Source organism: Lolium rigidum, chromosome 3 (assembly GCF_022539505.1).
Source record: "Lolium rigidum isolate FL_2022 chromosome 3, APGP_CSIRO_Lrig_0.1, whole genome shotgun sequence".
Taxonomy (NCBI): domain Eukaryota; kingdom Viridiplantae; phylum Streptophyta; class Magnoliopsida; order Poales; family Poaceae; genus Lolium; species Lolium rigidum.
Window position 1 is genome coordinate 55,197,289 of NC_061510.1, and position 21,139 is coordinate 55,218,427.

A 21,139-nucleotide genomic window follows, 5' to 3' on the forward strand; every position below is an offset into this window, starting at 1 on the left:
ATTTAATGAGTGACGAACATGTTGTAGATCAGCCTGTACATGTTGGCCAAGACACCATCTTCGACTATAACGACTTTCCAAGGGTACGAGATAAATGGGAATACATTTTACACGATCGCCCAAGATAAAAAGAGCACCAACCAAAACAAGTGGTGTCCACTTTGATGCAAGAACCGAGAATGGGCAAAAGGTCACATATTATGGTTACATAGAGGAGATATGGGAACTTGACTATGGACCCTCCTTTAGGGTCCCTTTGTTCCGGTGCAAATGGTTCAAGCTAACAGGAGGTGGGGTAAAGGTGGACCAGCAATACGGAATGACAATGGTGGATTTCAACAATCTTGGTTACCTTGACGAACCATTCGTCCTAGCGAAAGATGTCGCTCGGGTTTTCTATGTGAAGGACATGAGTAGCAAACCGAGGAAACGGAAAGATAAGAAAACGATCGAGTACATCATGCGATGATTCAAAGCGCCACATTGTTCTTTCAGGGAAAAGAAACATCGTGGGAGTGGAGGACAAGACGGACATGTCAGAAGATTATAATATGTTTGCTGAAATTCCGCCCTTCAAAGTGAACACCGACCCAAGCATTAAGTTAAATGATTAGGATGCTCCATGGATACGGCACAATCGTAAGCAAGCAGGGACACAAGGAAAGAAATGATGTGTAATAATTTATTGTACCAAACTTTGTTGAATGGATCATGTGAATTATATTACCCGTGATGTGTTTGGTGTCCATTTTCGAATGATTCAATTGACTCGAGATAGCACCGATGATACATGAAATTTGGAGTGACTAAGTCATACTCCTCGCATACATGAAATTTGGAGTGATTTAGTCATACTCCCGCCTAGGCGTGTAATATGCATACTCGTAGTCTTCATAGCCGCCGTAGTTGTACCGGTAGTCGTCGCCTTCTAAGTTGCCGCCGTCGTCGTCGCCTGCCGTCGTCGCCGTCGTCGGGCGGCACTCGTGGCTCGAACCGAGGGTAGCGCGAGGCGGGGATATCGCCGGCCGTGATGTAGTCCATGACGCTCCCGCGAGTCCGGCCGTACCACCATAGCCGACGGCCGGCCTCGTGGAAGTTTCCGGGAGGCGGCACCGTCCTCCTCATACCCGGCGAGCGCCCTCTCACGCCGATTGATGAAGAAGGCGTCCCAAGTATGCTCGGTTATCGGGATGCCGGCGGGGATTCATCCGCCGCTCCGACGTGAGGTCGAGGTAGTAGTGGTTCGTGATGGCCGCCCGCCGCGCAGCACCTCGAGGGACCGGGAGGGACCGGCACGCCGCCGGCGCTTAGGCTCCGGCCCGGCGGGGACGCGGTAGCCCGGTGGGCAAGGGTAGTTCGAGGCGCAAAGCTCCTCCACCCGCCGGTAGGTTAGAGTGGGTGCGGTGGAAGCCATGAGAGAGTGATGAGAGATTGTAGAGATGTGATAATGTCGGCCAAGCCGGGCTACATATATGTAGTGACAAATGGCGGGAAGAATGGGAGCGGGAAGACAGGAGGCGGGAAGAAAGTGGCGGGAAGAAAGAGGCGGGAAGAAAGAGGCGGGAAGAAAGTGGCGGGAAGAAATTGGCGGGAAGAAAGTGGCGGGAAGAAAAAGGCGGGAAGAAAAAGGCGGGAAGAGGGGGTCGGCGGAGACAGAGGCGGGAAGAGGGGGCCAACGAGAAGACAAGAGGCGGCCGGGAAGAACTGAATTGAATTGAATTAGTTTTATTTTTCTGAATTTTTTGATATATTATTTGTATTTTCAACATTTTGAATTGAATTAGTTTTATTTTTCTGAATTTTTTGATATATTATATGTATTTTTAAGATTTTGAATTGAATTAGTTTTATTTTTCTTTATTTTTTGATATATTATTTGTATTTTTAAGATTTTTAATTGAATTAGTTTTATTTTTCTGAATTTTTTGATATATTATATGTATTTTTAACATTTTGAATTGAATTAGTTTTATTTTTCTTTAGTTTTTTATATATTATTTGTATTTTTAAGATTTTGAATTGAATTAGTTTTATTTTTCTGAATTTTTTGATATATTATATGTATTTTTAACATTTTGAAAAAGAAAAGCATTTTGAAAAATGCCTTTAGTCGCGGTTGGCCACACCAACCGCGACTAAAGGTATTTTCCGCGGGAAATGAAATTCGGGCGAAAAAAGCCTTTGGTCGCGGTTGGGGTGGCCAACCGCGACTAAGCGGGACCTTTAGTCGCGGTTGGCCACACCAACCGCGACCAAAGGGGGGTCCCTATATATTCCCGCGGCGCGAACCGCCGCGCCGCTCTCTTCTCCATCTCGCATTCTCTTCGTCTCCGCCGCGCCGCGCCCTCGCCGTCGCATCGATCTTCTCCGTCGGCCGCCCCGCCGCCCGCCGCCGTCCCTCGCCGTCGCATCGATCAACGCCGGCGCCCGTCAGGTCTCTCCTCCGCCGCCCGCCCGTCCCTCGCCCGCCGCCCCTCTCACAAGATCGCCGGCCGGCCGCATGCCGCGCGCGCGCTCGCGCTCGCCGTGTCCCTGCGCCGCCGGCGGACGCCATCCGACCGCGCGCATCGCGCCGCCGCGCCTGCCTCATCGCGCCGACCCCCGACACCCGCGTCGATCGGCCGGCTCCGGCGGCCCGGCCTCGCGCGCGTGCGCCGCCGCGCGTGAGAGAACGAGAGAGAGAGCAGAGAGGGATTCCAAAAAAAATTTACTTAAAATTTTGACTTAATAAAATTAAAACTTAACATATTATTATGACTTAATAAAATTTTGACTTAATATGACTTAAATTTTGACTTAATATGACTTAAAATTTTGACTTAATAAAATTAAAACTTAACATATTATTATGACTTAATAAAATTAACTTAACTAAAATTTTGACTTAATATGACTTAAATTTTACAAGAACTCAAAATAACTTAACATATTATTTGTATTTTTTCACTTTTAAAAGAACTCTAAACTTGACTTAAAAATTTTGTCTTAAATTTTTTGACTTAACGAAAATTTGACTTAACCACCGCGCGTATACGGAGGGGGCCAGCAGCGCTCGTCGCCCTTTCGCCGGCCGGGGGCGCGTATACGGAGGGGGCCGGCCGGGGGCGCGCGCCACACACGCACACATGCAATAGCTAGGGCGGCGCCCGCCGGCGCCCCGGCCCCTCCAATCTCTCCCGGCGCACACACGCGCTCTTCCGCGACACCCTCTCCCACCCCTTCCAGCTCGCCGGCCCCTCCTTTTGGCACCGCCCTTTCGCCACCGCCACCGCCCCCTTCGCACTTAATTAATTTGTTTTGACTACATGTTTTCAGGATCGACATATGGCGGACGATAGAGCTGACCCAATTATGGACAACTATGATCCGGACGCCGAAGAACAAATCTTCGGCATCATAAAAGGCGATGTTCTATATGTGCCGACCGGACAAGAAGAATATGATATCGATTCTTATCCGAACCTTGACGGTGAAGATGAAGGGCATGGTCGAGCAAGATGGTGCCGAAGAAACGTCGATAAACGACGATCTTCGCTTGGAAGTAGCAACCACCTCCGCGCCGAGGTATATATATATACATTGAGCCTCCGGTGATACAAACTCACCGATTTGAATAAATATGTGTGTACTAACGCGCGCGCCTCTCTTTCTTATTTTAGCCCTCGGCCGGATCGTCGAAACAATCGAGTACGTCGTCGTCAAAGCGTGGCGCAACCAAGACGATGAAAGCAGGAGAAACATGCACCATCGATGTTGTCGAGGAAGCAACCGGCAGGCCGCCGGAGCCCGAGCAAGAACGCCACCAAGTTTGTCGACCAATGCGGAGCCGTTGTTAGAGACAACGTCTCGATCACCGTCCAGAGTGGAATGAGCCAAAGAAGGCACGTGTTGGTTTCACTTTTGTCGATAAGAGAACAAAAAAAGATTGCTTCAAAAAGCTTATGGAACATTTCGTTCTACCTCCGGAATACCGCAAATACGATGAGGAGGGTAACAAGATTGCGGAAAACAAGGAGAGGTGCAAGCTAGTCAAACAGTTCGCTCTTTCTAGGATGGCCAACGCATTCCGGAAATACAAGCAAAATCTAGCCCATGACTTTGTCAAGCCGGGCAAGACTCCGGATTTCAAAGGACAATATGAGAAACCGCAACATGATTGGCCAGAATTTGTGAAGCAAAAGAAATCGGAGCAGTTCCTTGAAATATCGAAAAAAATAAGGATAATGCGGCCAAGAAGGAGTACAATCATAAAATGGGGCCGAGGAGGGTATCGCTTTTGGCAGCCTAGGTGGGAGAAGATGGAGAACGAGCCGAGGACGCGAGGAATCCGTCCAGTGTACGGAGGGATGGGACCCAAGGGCCAAAAGCCGGTGGTACGGGCATGGGGGATCGCCGAACCCGGAGACAGGGAGTGTGTTTACCAGTGGCAAAATAATTACACCCACCCAAAAGCTTATTGAGGCAATGAGGGATGCTCAAGAGGGAGGATCAAGTTCAACGGAGAGAACGACGCCCGACAAAAGCCCTCGGGAATCCCGAACACGGAGGACGTGTACGAGGCATGGGGCACATTCCGTGGAAAATAGGGTTCCCCGTAACGATGACCCGTACGGCTACGTAGCCGTAAGAGAAAGATGGATCTGGAAGCGTATGTTGTGGCGCGGTTGGCATCGGAAATGGATGTCATGAAGAAAACCGTGAGTGTACTAGTAGCCGAAAGAGATGCAGCTCGGGCGCAAGATGAAGATCATCCATTGGATCTCGGAAGCCAGCCGCGGAGAAGCAGCCGTGGCTTCCACGGAGGCCCCATCGGCCGGTGCACCGACGATCGAAATTACCGCACCGGAGCCTCCGGTGGTCGAAATTACCGCACCGGAGCCTCCTCGCTACCCCGTGGACGATATAAAGGAGATGAAAGCATGTCATCCGTATTATCCTATCGGGAACATGTCCATGAAGGTAGCCATCGGCAGTGCTTTACCACTCGGAGCACTCCACCACAACAACCCCATTCAAGATGGCTATGCTCGTGTCACGCGTGGAGGACATAGTCCAAGGGTTTGAGGACCCGGACATTGACATTGCTACACCCGAAGGGGCGACAAGACTTGGAGATGTCAAGCGCCGCTCATTCTATGGCGTAAGAAGTTTATCAAGTTTCCGTGCGAGGCGCCAACAAGTCCACCCCCTACGGTGGTGGTGGTGGCGGCGGTGGCGGTGGTGGTGGTGGTGCTTCACCTACACCTCCTTCACGAGGGCCGATGCCGCCCCCAATTCACCTCCGGCGGGTAAGCAGCCGCCGCCCCTAGTCCGCCCCGGCGGGTAGCGCACGCCGCCCCCAATCCACCTCCGGCGAAGAAGCGAGCAGCGCAGCCCCGGATTATTAACCCGGACCCTTACGTACCTAAGAAAACAAAGGTACCGGAGCCATCACCGAAGCCTCTCCCCACGAGGCCTTGGGAACATAGTGCCGAGGAAGTCGAGGCGGCGCGGCCGCCGATTTAGAGAAATGGAAGGCGAGCCGCAAGAAGAAAATAGAGGGCGAGCCCAAGCCGCATTTTCTCGATGAGCAAAAGAAGTGGGCTAAGTCATTTTTGAACACACCGTCCCAAGCCGCAAAGAATCTGCTCGACGACTATGCACGTGAACTTCGTAGGCAAGCACTCGCGTTCAAGAGGAACCAAGATTTGGCGGAGAAGCAGGAGAAGAAAGCCTTGGAGGAGGCCGAGAAAAATTAGAAAGGGGGAAAGAAGTTGCCCAGCTCGGGAACAAAGTAAACAATCGATCGCCCCGCTCATAGTGCAAGCCGCCGGTCCGGATGCCCCCGATATCATAGCAGCTGCGGCAAGACATGGATTGACTGTAACGAGTGCCAGAGAACAAGCGGCCGACTTAGGTATCACTCTTCGTGCACTGTTAGGCCTTGATGAGGCGCCAATGAAGGACGTAGTATTTACATATGTGAAGAATGTCCCTCTCGTCGAGCCTGCGCAGGAAGAGGATCTACCTCGACAAATGAAAGGTCTGCTAAATTGGTACAAGAGTTACATAAAACTTAAAAACGCCAAAGACTATATTTATGCGGAAGTTAGAGCTGAGCATCACTTCAAACATTACTATATACCAATTCATCGGAGTGAATTGTTCCAACTGCTCAATCGCGCGACCTCGACAAATCTATCATCAGTTGCTACGTTCGTAAGTGATTTATTAATTTCTACCCCATCTCGTTCATTGCCCGCACTATATATTGTCCTAACTATCTTGTTGTGTACGCTATTATGCGTAATGAAGAAGCGGGAAATGCAAATAAGGAACATCCATGATGTTGGGTTCATTGACCCACACATCGTTAATTCATATGTGTTAGAACACCACCCCGCCGACGTGGAGGAAGACTCCGTGGCGGTTTCTTAGAAAACAGAACTCAAAAGTGATATTCTATTTCCTTACCATTTTGGGTGAGTGTTTCGTCTTGAGAACATTCTCTTTTGTTTACTCCATGCATGGTATGTGGCTAATCGATGAGTTATATATGCATGATCGTGCATGTATCGTGTCCGCAGTGTTCCACTCGGATTCTCGATGGTAATTCAATTTCACACCTCCACGCTTCTCGTCCACGACTCTCTCGAATATGGATGCGGCGCTTTGGGCCGACATGAGAAAAATGATGCAAAAGTAATTGTTTTCATTCATTTGCGCTCTATATCGATCGGCCTATTTCGTTCATCATTTCCTAATATCAAGTAACTAATTAATAACTCTCTTGTTCATTTAATTTTCTTTGCCTCGTAGGGTTTGGAGACGGTTCGTAGATGAAAAGGTCGGTGAATTCAAAAAAGAGCTACATTTTAAAAGGGCAAGTGCGGACGACCGGGGATATTCAGCCACCGGGGACCAATCTATGTGGATACTATGTTTGTGAGAGGATCCGGAGATACACCAATGAGCGGGACCAGTCGGATGAGCTCAACATCAAGAGGAATAACCTCCGAAGCTCGCTTCCGACCACTTCAGGAGGAACTAGCCGGATGGTTCGCGAGGGAAGTCATCGATCCTACAGGACAACACTACGTAGAGGACGTAGAACTATACATGCATTAAATTATGTATGGAAACTTGTTCAAACTTGTATATGGTCATCCGATGATATTGAATATATATTGTATATTCCTCTTGAATTCTTTTTGGTTCTAATTTCAAATTTGTTTGAAATTGTACATTCATATGCATGCATGTATGTAGTACCGTAGAATATGTGAAACGTACTCCTTCAAAATTACAAATAAAGCACAAAAGAAATAAAACAATACAAATTAAACGAAAAACAGGTTTAGGGGGGCAGGTTTAGGGGGCCTAAAACCCTAAACCTGCGGCGGCCTTTAGTCGCGGTCGGCCAGAAGAACCGCGACTAAAGGGCCTCCGCCCCGACGGTCGCCTGGCGCCCACGTGGACGGGCCTTTAGTCGCGGTTCGTAAGCAACCGCGACTAAAGGGGGGGGGCCTTTAGTCGCGCTACTTTGGTCGCGGTTGCGCAACCGTGACTAATGGCAGTTGCGAACCGCGACCAAAGGCCCTTTTTCCACCAGTGAATCTCCATTAGAAAACAAATAAATAAAAATAAAAATGACAGAAAAACTAAAGAAAACCGCTGGAATCTTCTGGAATGTTCCTAAAACCGAAAAAAAAAACTGAACCAGTAAAAACGGTCGTCGTCCCCGAGGTCTTTTCCCTCTGGTTTTTTCTTTTCTTTCTGTTTTCCTTTTTTTTATTAAAAAGGCTGATTTTTTCCGAATAAGAAAAAGCTGAATTTTTAACTTCGAACAATTTTGAACTTTGAATATTAATGGAGTGGCAATTACGTCCAAACACACCTGCTATGAGTGGTGGATATTTACCTCATGAAAAATAAATGCTCACCAAATATTGGTCGTGAAATGATGTTTTCTCCCCTTACATATACCAGACTCCATGTTCACCGGACTATAAACAACAAGATTCATGTTCCATCCCGGCATTTCATTTCATGCATGCTCATTGGATTATATAGCAAGGTTCCTCTTTCACTTCTAGCTTACGTGTATTCGTGTGTTAACGCTTCAGTTCATGTGTCAGTACCACTACCTTATTACAGAAAGTAATTGGTGTTCACGTGAACAAAGATCGTGGTGAGGAAGAGGGCAACACCAAATAGATTTAAAGAAGAAGCGGGAGTGGGAGGCATCGGGAGCAGTGTCATTACCCACAGAGATTTAAAGCGTACCTGACAGGGTTGTTTAATAACCAAATCCATTTTAATGAGAGTGCAATTTATTTGCTTCTGAACGATGATTGTTTTACTCCCTCTCTCACAGTTTATAAGGCACGCGCGTACCCCTAGGTCGCAAATTTGATCAAGTTAGCATTAGTTATATGTTATAAAAATTATATCATTAGAAAGTTCAGATGTTCTATTTTCTAATGATATAATTTTTGTATTATATAATTTAAATTATATAAAGTTAAATCGATTGACCTGCAGCACGCGCGCGCCTAATAAACTGTGAAGGAGGGAGTAGTGCTGAACGTTTAGCACTAATGTTGCCCGCTAGTTGTACAAGTGTGGTGGTAGCTCATTTTGTGTCGTACCCGACCAGTTGTACTTCGTACTTGATCTATCGATGTGCTAGCCTTGGATAGCTCACGTATGTATACATGCCCAGTGTACTTCGCTCGGCGATGGATGGATGCATGCACGGCATGCGGCTGTACTGTACGTACTTGCGCGTGCTCGGTTTACTCGCTCGCGAATCGTGATGGATGCATGCACGCGGCACTCGCGCGCGATGCATGCGGCTGTACTCGCGCGGGTTCCTGGTCGCGTGCGCGTGGCTTTTCCGGTCGCGAGAGCGCGGGTTAGCTGACACGTGTCACTCTTTTTTCGTTTGATTCGGATGGAAAATTTCCCTTTCCAAAGGTTGGTCTTTAGGCAAAACAGTCACCGTCCCCGAGTGCTAACTGGCCGCAACCCACTTCGCTCGCATGCAAACGATGCCAACTTTCCCGATACAAAGACACTTAGGGCATGAGCAATGGTGGCATATGGTTGTCACTGCCTCAGCACTTCCACCTAGGTTCGGTTGGCTGAAACTACTACATAGACTAGAATCTACCCAACGCTAAAAGCTGAAGCCACCACTTAGTAGGTCCCACCGTCCAGCTTTTATTTTAATAATAATCATGAAGCATCGTGGGATGCTCTTCACCTCCAATCTCTTCGTTCTTCCAGAGAACACCAAGCCAGGACCAGCTCGTCGGTTCCCCAAGCTTCTTCAATTTCTTCTAGCAATGGAAGAAAAATCCAATCTAACAAAGCCTTTGACTGCCTCGTCCCTCCCGGATCGAAGTGCTTCCTAGATAGTTTTCTATCAAATCCCATGCGTCCACTAGATCGAGATCTGGCGTGGACAATCTCAAGACTATGGGGTGGCTGCACACCTTGAGTTGCCGCTGCCGGCCATGGCCTATCGAGCTCGCGCGGCGCAAGCAAGACAATCTCTCTTCTCCTTTCCTGCCATTTCCTCCCCGTGGTCCATCACTTTCCTTCCTTTCTCTTCTCTCTTCCCTTTCTTCCTCTTTCTTCCAGCTTTATCTGCCGAGGATGTAGCCTCTCCTGCAAGAGACTAGTTGGTCTGCCGGGCAGCTACTTTCAGGTTCGGACTGACACCCGAGCCTAATTGGCCTGTGAGGCAGTGAGTTGAGGCTATGCGTTGGGCATGCCCTTATAGGACTTGGGTATTCCTAGAGGCCCAGGTAATTAAAGGTCCACGTCAGCCCTATTTTCCTTTCGTATTCGTATTCCGGTCAACATATGGGTTGCTTCGTACCTATATGAAAAAATTTGGCCCTCCAAATTTTGGGCTGCGGCCGCACTTTTGTAGGCGGCTTAGAATGGCAAAACCTATACACCGACCAGGTCGGTGGCTACCGGCCACCGCACACCCCCTGGTCGGGTATGGGCCAGGCCCATTTGTGGCTGTTTAGCCTCGTTTTTTCTTTTTTCTTTTTTATCTTTTCTGGTTTCTTTTTTCTGTTTTCTTTTCTTTTTTCTGTTTTTGGTTTTGTTTATATTTTTTTAGATTCGAAAATTTTGATTTTTAAAAATTGTTCAAATTGAGAAAATGTTTAAATTAAAAAATTTACAAATTTGAAAACTGTTTAAATTTGAAAACCGTCCAAATTCGAAAACCGTTTAAATTTGGAAATTGTTTAAATATGAAAATCGTTCAAATCAAAAAATCGTTCAAATTCGAAATTTGTTCTTATTCAAAAAACGTTCAATTTTGAAAATTATTCGAGTTAAAAAACTGTTCAAATTTCGAATTTTGAAAAATATTCAAATCCAAAAAATGTTCAAATTTAAAAACTGTTTTAATTTCAGAAAACTGTTCAAATTTTATGAAAAACTTTTTCTCGAAAAAAGTTTTTAAAAGTGTTAGATTTTAAAAAACGAAAATATAAACAAAAAAGAAAAAACAGAAAAGAAGGAAGAAAAAGGAAAAAAAACTCACCTGATGCAATGGGCCGCGGCCCACTAAATTACTGGATCGTGGGGGTGTGCGGTGCCTTCCACCCACCGACCAGGTCAGTGGCGAGGAGCTCCCGCTTAGAATATCGAACAAGAACGGAAACATGCCGCCTTGGGAACCACTTGGCCGGGGAACTGGATCCTCTGACTTGTAGAAGGAAAGTTAGACAAGCTACAGATCCCTAACTTTGCTTCTTCAAAACCATTTGATTAAGGCTAAAATAACTGAAAAACATTTCATAATAATTTTTTGGCCATGTATTTAGATTAATTACATACGTACACAACTTATGGTATAATAAAACTTAGTTTAATTTTTTATGACTACAGTAATTACCTATAGTAATTAATTAGTGTATATAATATGGTACTAATACTTCAATTCCCTGACTTTGCTTCGTTGTTTTTCCTGACTTGCCTTCTGAACATTAGAGGAGCCAGTTCCCTTGGCCGGTTGGCCCCGATGTAGCGACCACACCAGGTTATCGCCGAAGATGGTCCACGTGCATGAGTGCATCTTTTTAGGCTGCGTTAGGCGTCACCTGGCCTACCGGGTCGCCTACATGGCTGTTATGGGCCGACAAGATTATAGGACACAAAAGGAGGTAGACTTCATATTCCATCTGAAATTGTTGGTAAATTTTCGTTTTAGTTTTATAAAACACAAAGTTCTTGAGATCATAGTACATTTTCAATGAGTTAGATAGTGATCATTAAGAAAAGGACTCGCCTGTGGTCTGTGGACATAAGAAGGCACCGGCAGCCCATTATGGTTGTTTTTTTCGTTCTCTTATTGTTACCTTTTTCTCTTCTAAGTTTTGGTTTTAGTTTTTTGTTTCATTTTTTGTTTTTTTTTGTTTACTTTGTTTTTTATTCTTTTATTTTGTTTCTTACTATTTTCTTTTCATTTTCTTTTTTCCCAATTTTCCCTTTTCATGTATTTTGTTTTCCTCTTTTGGAGGGTTATATATGATTATGAACCAATTAACATTATTTTAAAATCACTGAACTTTTTTTACTCTGTAACTTTTGAAATTGTAAACATTTTAATATTTTAACTTTGTGAACATTATTTTTTAAAGCGCCACGCTTTTTAACTCCATGAATATTTTTTAAACTCCACAAGCATTTTTACCTGTGAACATTTTTTGAACTCCGTGAATATGTTTACCCGTGAATGAATTATGAGATCTGATTTATAAAAGTCATGAACATTTTTTAGCTCCATGAATAATTTTAAAATCTGAATGAATAATTTGCAAAACTGAAATTTTGAAAACCTGAACAATTTTCCAAAAAACAAAAGGTTTACCCGTACGCACGAGCGAAGAAGAAAGAATTGATAAAATAAAATGAACACCCCTATGGGCAAAGAAGGAAAGCAACGACCAAAGAAATAGAATCCACATCCCTTCGTGCCAGCTAGCTGACTGAGTGATGCGCACAGTTTTCACTAGTGGGCTGCTGTGTACTAGCTTGGACCATCTGCTCGAAGCAGCTAGAGTGGGCGAGTGGCTGCGATACATAGGGGAATCCCGGAGTGGTGAACCATGGACGGTGCATTGGGACTGGCTCTACCTAGCAATTACGTCCGAACACACCTACTATGAGATGTGGGTATTTACCTCATGAAAAATAAATACTCATCAAATATTGGTTGTGAAATGATGTGTTCTCCCCTTACATATACCAGACTCCATGCACACCAGACTATAATCAAACAACAAGTTTCATCCTCCAACTTCCATCCGGGCATTTCATTACATCCATTCTCATTGGATTATATAGCAAGGATCATCTTTCACTACAGTTTTACGTGTATTCATGTGGAAATACTTTAGGTCATGTGTTTTTTAGCGGGTTCTTTAGTTCATGTGTTAGTACCACTAGCTTATCACATGAAGGCACTGGTGTTCACATGAACAAAGATCGTGGCGAGGATGAGGGCAACACCCAAGAGATTTGAAGAAAAAGCGGGAGTGGGAGGAATCGGGAGGAGTGTCATAAGTCGAAGATATACATGGAGTACTTGACAAGGTCGTTTCCGTACCAAATCTATTTCCATGGGAATGGGACTTAGTTGCTTCTGAACGATAATTGTTCTTGCTACACTTGCCCGCGCGCATGAGTGCGTCTATTTTTTTGGGCTGCGGGTGTCATCTGGCTTGTCGGGTCACATGCATGGCCTTCGTGGGGCGACGGGTTGGCGGTCCTCGACGCGTGTGACTGCATGGCGTGTGCATTGACAATGTTAGCCTCTTTGTTGCTTATGTGGTCCTTTTTTTTGTCTCCTTGCTTCGGTCGGTCAGCATGTGCCTTGTGTTACCTTCTAGATGCATCGTTTGCTGACATGTTGTATGTCGTGTTCTACGAGTGCTGGGTTGTGTTTCACCACCTTTTGTATATCACGGGCTTGGATATGTTTTCATGTTCTTCGTCCCGCTTGGGTGTTCGTTATGGTGCGATGTCCTTCTCGTGGCAGTGGGCAGCAGGTTCGCCCGTCATTGTCGCGTGTCTTAGTCCTGCATTAGGCAAGTGTTCTCCTTTTTTGGGTTCCTTCACCATTTCTGTGTGGGTATGGTTCGTTTGTTGATGTTATATCATGTGGTGCTCTTGGGCGTGGCTGCACCGGTGGTCATGTTGTTCTGCACCAAGGCGCTGCATTTTTATGGCCATCTTCACATACAGTTTGTGTGGCGTGCGAAGTTGGGCTGCTTCGTTGTCAGGTTTCTCCAAAACACGTGCCTCTTTCCTTCTTCTTCGTGTCAGTGTTTCTCCATGAGGATTGTTTTCTTTTGGTTGTTGTTTGGGAGATTTTTTTAGTCACTTCCATGATGTTGGCTACAATGTTTCTTCTTATTTTCATCTCCTAAGTTCCTGTTGGTTAGGGCGCTGGTTCTTTGTCCTCTTTTTTTTTTGGTTTTGTTGGCTTGTTCCTCTCGCTCGTTTGTATGTTAGGAACCACGGCTTATGGCCTATAACTATTAGCTTTATCTACATGCCATGCACATCGAGATTTGTACATCGTAATGCGCGTGTAATTTGGCTGCCCAATTTAATCATCGTTCGGAGTGGGCGATGGCGGCAATCTCGTCGCTTTCCTCCATGTGAGCGTCATCTTAGAGAGCAGTGGCGGAGCATGCAACAATTGTAAGACCGGGCCGTCAAGAAATAGAACTAAACAACATACATATTGCCTAGTTTTTTACTAGTGGGCCAGAATAATACCAGTGAAAGTAAAATGTAAGGATGGGCCACGAACTAGGTTGGTCGTCGTCCCTGTTTGAGAGCATGATGTTATTGGCAATGGTGCATAGGTTGTCATCCAGTCTCATCTAGATGGTGGATGTTGAAGTGGCGGCCTTGAGAGAAGGATGCGGAGAGCCAGGGTGGCTGCTCTGGTAGGTGGTGTGTGGCAACAACTCTATGGTGCAGGGATGTGGCTTGTCACGGCTTGGGTAGCGATCTTGGCCATGGGGGTGGCAGGTTAGCCGGCTCATCCCGGCGCGTCCTTGAGAGGACGGCCAGAATTTATGATGGCCAGCGGCCCCAAACGAGTTGATGTGATGGTCATGGTATGTGGCCAGTTGCGTCGTGTAGCTTGGGTTGCGGGTTGTCGGTTCATGCGGCATTGTAGCTCGAGAGCGATCAGCAGTATGTCGAGCAGTAGCCCCGGAAGGTGATTGTCTTGAATGGCACACAGGGCACAGTGGAGTAGCAGAAAGTCGGAGTTGAGGCTTTTGAGTGTTCAACAACTTTGAGGGTGCTTGAACTTACGTAATTTGGGTGATGACGTGGCTCTTGAGATGTGGTCGTCCGCATGTCGAACACCACTTCCGGCACATGGTCTAGTGGATGTAGGCTTCTTCACATTTGTGGGAGCGTTGAAAGGACTACTAGACAAATTAACTATTTTTTAATCTATGGCATTGACACAAAAAAAATTCTCTAGATATACAACTACGTGAATTTACCTATATGACAAGCAAGCAAGATAACAGGTAAACAAAGATACAAATAGTAAATGATAGAAGTAACCGAAGAAAATTGCATATACCAGTAACTGTTGGAGCAAAATTTACACAAACCAGCTACTCGAATTTCCTTTTGCATAGACCAGCGAATCGAAGACGATTGCTTTGCTCCATAATACCAAAAAATGATATACTATTAAAAAGGAGAAACAAATGTACATAACGCAGTTCACCTATGCTGCCGTGTAGAACAACACCACCAAAAATATGCATAATGTAGTTCACCCTGGGCGGCAGCGTTCTGACGTCGTGTTCTGCTTAGAGGCGACGGGAGTTGAATGGTGGTCTGTGGGCACCTGATGGTGGTGTACAGAGGTGGCAGCGTTCTACCATGGTCGATTGCGGCCTCCATCGGCGATTCTGCTGTCATATCCAGTGGCGCCATGCGTCAATCTACGGAGATCTCGGAAAGAAAGACCGAAACTTGTCAGGAGCTAAATCGAGGAGACTAACATATAGCAGTTCTGTGACTTGGTGCTCAAAGATCTGCAGGCCTCCAGCTTTATTGACAGAGGCTATCAGCCCCCACACCATTAGCCCAACTCTACTACGTGGACCGGTGGTCCGGTGCCATCTCAAGCCTTCCTCCATCGTCCCGTCGTCTCTGGTGGTCGCAGATTGGAAGGGAAATGGTCAGTTTTCTTTCTCGTTTTCTTTTACGGGAGAAGATGGTTTAGGTCATCCATATCCCTCTCCAAGCTACCCAGGCTAGTCGGGCCCTGGCTCCGCCACTGCAGCCATGTCACCTCATAGTGGGCTGTCAAGATATGTTGTTAAACTCTCTAATTGGATCATTAACAGCTCCTTGCAATGAATCTTGTCTAGAGTTGCTAGTGTGTGTAAAAGGAGATTTGAGTCACTGTTTTGTGCAAAACTTGCCCCAAGAGTAACTGGTACATGCAATTTTCTCAAGTAACCACAATAGAAACACAAGGATAATTCTCATCGTTCGTTCCTTATAGGGGAAGTATGTCTATGTTGGAGCTTTGGAGGGGTGTGACGTCACAAATGACACCAGCGCCTCAAAGATCTCACCCTATTCTCTGGTGAACAAACCACAAATGTTAGTTCATGCTCCACTATGTTCTGGTCTTAAAAGCGGTGACCGAAATCTTTACAAAAAAGTTGGGGCAATATGCACAACTCAACTAGAGGCTCCCACAAACGCCACGGAGCTTCAAAACACCAAGCACGAGCTCCGAGACGACCTCTTCCATCTACTGTTCGAAGGAACCCAAGAGCAACAACATTCACCGAGGAATAGGACAGTGGTACCAAATTGGTTTGGTGGGATCGTAGATCTCACTACAAAAGATCCCCCATACCCAACATAATTAATAGATAAGACAAACCTTTTGCCTTTCTTTCAAAAAACACTGAAATTGTGAGTTCTGAAAAAAAAACAGCATTGGCCGGTTCTCCAGATTCACACTTATATACACGAAAACAAAATCATAGAGCACGGTTCATCATCTTAAAAAAATGTCGTCGTACCATGGCTACCCATACACAAATATCTTAGTTAAGCTTATCCATCTTCATTTTGGCACTGCTGGAGACAGTTTAGACAAGCTGGACAGGAAGCACCATGTCCCCAGAAAGTATGGTGGAACCAAACCAATGTAAAAGCTATGAAATACTATCCAAAACTGACTGAATTGAACTCCTTCCATGCCTCCTGCATAAATTTTGGTTAAACAAATCTGTTAATTTGTCCTCACGGAAATATATCTGCATAACAAAAGTTACGGCCCATCACCTCTATAGAACCGGTTTAAATGTTAAGAGTTTCACTCTCTCAAAAAAGAGGGCAACAAATCGTATATGTAATGAAGGTGCTTTTTTTTTCTTTTCTTTTGTTTTACATATATGTATTTTGGATAAATCCAGGTACCTGTAGAATGTCAAAAACCTTTTCTGCTATGTACTTTTGATGCACAGCAGCTCCCCGCTGTTGCAACTTATCTGGATGAAGACATAACAATGCCTTCTGATAAGCTTTCTTAACCCCAGCTGCTTCAATTATGTTAACCAATGGAACTGGTTTCCATCCACTCTCAGGCCAGAGAACCTACAGAAGTGAATGAAGTTAAACAAACAAACTTAACCCTGATGTCATCATATCATACAATAAAGAAAAAATTGGAGGAAAAATCTTTCTTCTGAAAAATGTTAGCGAGGAAGAAATAGAGAAAATGGCATGCACATTACATGGGGCACTGATCTTCAATGCACCATGAAAGTATAAGAAGATAGTAACTTCTTTTAAAAACTGATTAATGCAAAAGATGAGTTATTTCTTTTGCAAATGTGTGGTTGGAACATTGCGGCAGGGAATTCAGAGTTAGCATACACTATAGATTACATGCTAAAGATACTCTTGCACTTACAAGTTGCAGTGTGGAAAGCAATGACCGAATGTTTCCTTCTTTTCCCCGTGACCATTCCCGGATTTTGGATTCAGATATCTACATTGAAACAAGCAAAAAAAAAAAAAAAACTGAAAAATATAACAGAAAGGTAATGGGAAAGAAGCAACAAGCTGTGTACTCCGATTCCCATTCTGTGTAGTACCTTTATTTGCTCCTTTTCCTTGTCATCTTGAAGAATCTGACCTTCGTCGAACTGTTCAACCTAGTTTGTAAAATGAGATCAGGTAAAAACATAAAATTATTTGGTTAGGCAAAAACTCTCAAGGCTGAGCAACTATTTATCTGGATTTTCACAGGCATAACTGGGAGTGGTCCTGTGCTGTCTTATCCAAATGTAACCAGTTTTACTCTCCGAAGGCCTTTATCAGACATTAGTTAAACAAGAAAGGTTTGATGCTACAGTTAGGGCTCTCCATGCCATTGCCGTGCGATTTTCAGATGACAACCTATATGGTTATGCTCAATATTTGTGTTATTTGCGTCTAGGCATACTGTTTCGTAATACCTTTCGTAATTCCTAAATGTCATGGGCTTATGCCACAACCTTTCACAGTGTCTCATTAAAAGACATGTCGGTCAGCAATTAACTAGCTGCAAATCAATCAGTCAGCTTGTGTAGTAGACCTATATGGTTATATCAGTCCAATGATGGAACTTTGACTTTCAGGGCCCGTTGGATTTATTTACATACCAATTACTGTAACCAGTTTGTGTTAACAAGATAGCTGGTCAGCATCGTTGTTTAGTGACAGACCAACATCACCAATGATATTTGTTCAGACCTACAACAATTCAATTTTTTGAATGACAGGGAGACTTTGCACATACCACACATCCTTCAAGATCTTCCATGTGACTCTCTTCATGACCTATTGTGTCACACACTTTTTCTTCTGTTTCAACATGGATCGACTCTAACAAACACAACAACAAGCATGAGTGAGCTCTTAGAGATTACACTAGTAACACAAGTTCGGTAATAAAATAATGATGCCAACTATCATACAAACATGCTCTTACAAACCAACATGAGGAGAAATTTACAACCAAATATTAATAAAGCACCTACAGTACTACACCGAGTATTACAAGCCCCCAATATGTTACAGTTGAACATCCAAAGATTAGGAAAGAGCTATGATATGGTTTTATAGGCTGCAGGAATATTGGAAAAAACAATGACTTACTGATTAAAGTTATTCACTTATTCCTAGAAAGCAAAAATAATTCACAGGTTGGATTCACTAATTCATTCACAGCCTCACAGCACAGGTATACTTACCATCAGGAGATGGTGGTTTAACATCTTCCTTTCCTGCGGGTTTGCCTGTTCTTGTGTGCATTTCATTATCCACTGTAAGGACCGGTTTCTCCGTCTTAGATTGTACTTCACTCATCTGACAGATAACAGATTTATCAAAATGAAGTATCTGCGTAATGTCAAAATTCCTATCTTATTAAAAATTAGTAAAAAGGAAAATTTAACGCATTTATAATTCTGAGCTTGATCGGCATTCACCGAAGTATCCAGGCAATATAACCACCCAGTTTTGACTTACTTGAGAAGGTGCAGCAGAAAATGCATTCCGATTGCTTGTTCTATCTGTCTTAATATCCTCATCAGCCTCCAAACCAGATATGCTAAATTTATCTTCAACTCCACATTTGCTTCCATTTTTTCCACTGAATATCTGATCTTGAGCTTCAGGTGCTCCTTTTCGTTTTGGTGAGCTCTCAGGACTAAATATTTTGATGAAATCCTTCAGCACTCTGGTGCCACGACTTTTCTCTCCTGAAGGTGGTCGTGAACGTTGTGTCCTAGGGCTAGCTGCTGATACATTGCTCTTCGCATTACTGGTACCAGACTTTGTTCCTGCACAGGAAGAACGTGAGCTTCAATCCATCTATCCACAAATTTATATCAAAATGACATGAATACAGTTTAGAGTACTCTGTTAGAAAAAAAGGCATGCCCTCTTCTGGTACAGAAGTTACAAGAGGTGACAGAGAAACAAATAAAGACTAAATTACTAGCTAAAATATGCTTCAGTAATGACATGTGTGTGGAATCTAAATAAAAGAATACCTGTTTCTTTGGTTTTAGCACCCTGCATGTACTCATCAAAGACTAAAGAAATAGCTTCATCCTTGGTTGTTGAGTTTATACTATGTTTTCTTTCAAACAACTCATCCTTCCCAGACTTGTAATCTTCATAGTCAGTCTGACTTTTTGATGCAGCCGTGGCGGTTGACATGCTTTCTTCCTCATCGATTAGGTCAATGCCTTGCACAACAACTTGAGGGAAGCTTCTAACTCCAATAATATTCCCATCTTTTTCTTGAACACTAGCTGGCAACATCAACAAAGCTCCTTTACCAGCCCACTTATAGAATGAAAAATGGAACTTGTTACTGTTGGTGAAGCTTTCTGAGCCAACAGGAGTCCATTCACATTCACTGGCCATAGAGTTATCATATTGAGAAGTGTCCTTCTTATCTCCACTTTGAGAACGGAACCGGGAAAGGAAAGGATATCGATGCCATGAAAAGGTATTCTTCTTTGAATCCTGCTGCGATGCCCCTTGGGCAAGAAAACTGCTTGTGGATGAATTCGGTGAAGCTGGAACACTGTAAGCATAAGGCGTGTCATCATCATTTTTGTTGGATATATGGCGGGATGGAGAAGTAGGCACCGAATTGTCCACACCTCTGCTGAACTTCATGGAGAAGCTGCAAGCGAATAAAGTAAAATTAAAACAAAGTATGATGTACAGTTGCGATAGAGGTTAGTTTAGAGATAACGCAGGGGAACTACACCTCAATAATTAAAATAGTGAATAACAGCTCAAGTAAAGAAAAGGAAACGGAAAACTATACTAGGCCATCAGAGAACCCAATTCCCTAGCCTTGGCTGTGCTCATAGTGCAAAATAATCCTTGATCATCTAGGTACGTGGGACAGGGAACGCAGCCACATTACTGAAGGAATGAAGATCTTGCTGTTTCTTTCCTTACACGATGACTTCAGAATGGCGAAACTGTTGATACCACATCTGCACACTTTATGAAAGTTCATTTACACTCATCCACAAATCCTTGAACTCAAGTGGATGGAAGGCCCTTAATCAGCATAAGCCAACCAGTCCAGCAGACCCGATCAGAATATTCCATGAGCGGCGCACCCAACTAGGGGATGGTCAATGCCTCCAGTGTCACCACGACACCTCAGCCGATTCAGAACAGATAATAGTGTTCCAATGCTCAATCATCTTAAAAAAAAACAATTTTGTGTTTAAATTCCATGATCGAAATTAAATTTTCTTCAACTGTAAGTTGCCTATTTTCATAACTTACATATCAACGATTTCTTAGCGTGAGAATATCTACAATTGTTGATAGGAACAATGGGAACCCATATATATTGTTCCTATGACTTGAGTATGAAAAACTCGGCGGGCACAAAGCCAAATACCTCGACCGCAGGCGGCCCGGGGTCGTGGGCCCGGGCGACGCCGGCGCGCCAAACACGTCCCGATCGCCGGAGGAGCCGCCCCGCCTGGGGGACATGGGCTCACCGCCCGGGAATATGTCCCTGTAGAACTCCTGCCCGAGCTGCCTCCGTTCGGAGCTGGTGCGCTCCCCGAACACGGGCCTGTCACCGAGCCCGCTCTCCGCCCCGCTGCGCGCCCTGGAGGCCGAGCCGGAGCTGGTCCGGTCCCCGAACACGGGCCTCTCCTCGGCCCCGCTTCGCGCCCTCGACGCGGACGAGTCCAGCGAGGAGCGCCGCACGCGCTCGCTCCCGGAGGAACGGCGGGGCGGGCCGCCGAAGACGTCGGCGAAGTCCACGTCGGACCCGCGCGGCGGCGCGCCGGCGCCGGCCATGGCGACGCGTGTGGCAGGGCGGAGGATGGTCGAGCAGGTGGTGGTCGTGGGGGATTTGTGGCGGGGAGCGTCGCTGGGAATTTCGCATGGCTGCGGTTTTTGCAGCGGCGTCTGACACCGACGTCGGCATCGGCGGCCCGGAGTTAGTTGTCCGTTGCGACTTGCGACGGGCTAATTAGTATTGTTGGATTCATGTTGAATAATAATGTAAATTTTATGTGAA

General features: G+C 45.1%; 1 protein-coding gene across 1 annotated transcript; it reads right to left on the minus strand.

Annotated features, from left to right (window-relative positions):
* Nucleotides 1–16,040: 16,040 nt before the first annotated feature.
* On the minus strand, nt 16,041–20,963 carry LOC124701627 (J domain-containing protein required for chloroplast accumulation response 1-like). The gene is made up of 9 exons (XM_047233719.1): nt 20,507–20,963; nt 19,122–19,765; nt 18,595–18,908; nt 18,318–18,432; nt 17,864–17,949; nt 17,178–17,237; nt 16,994–17,071; nt 16,498–16,674; nt 16,041–16,281 (listed from the first exon to the last, which is right to left on the minus strand). Exons 1-9 carry the CDS (start codon nt 20,914–20,916, stop codon nt 16,243–16,245), a joined length of 1,923 nt encoding a protein of 640 aa, XP_047089675.1. The 5' UTR covers nt 20,917–20,963; the 3' UTR covers nt 16,041–16,242.
* Between the last annotated feature and the right edge of the window lie 176 nt (nt 20,964–21,139).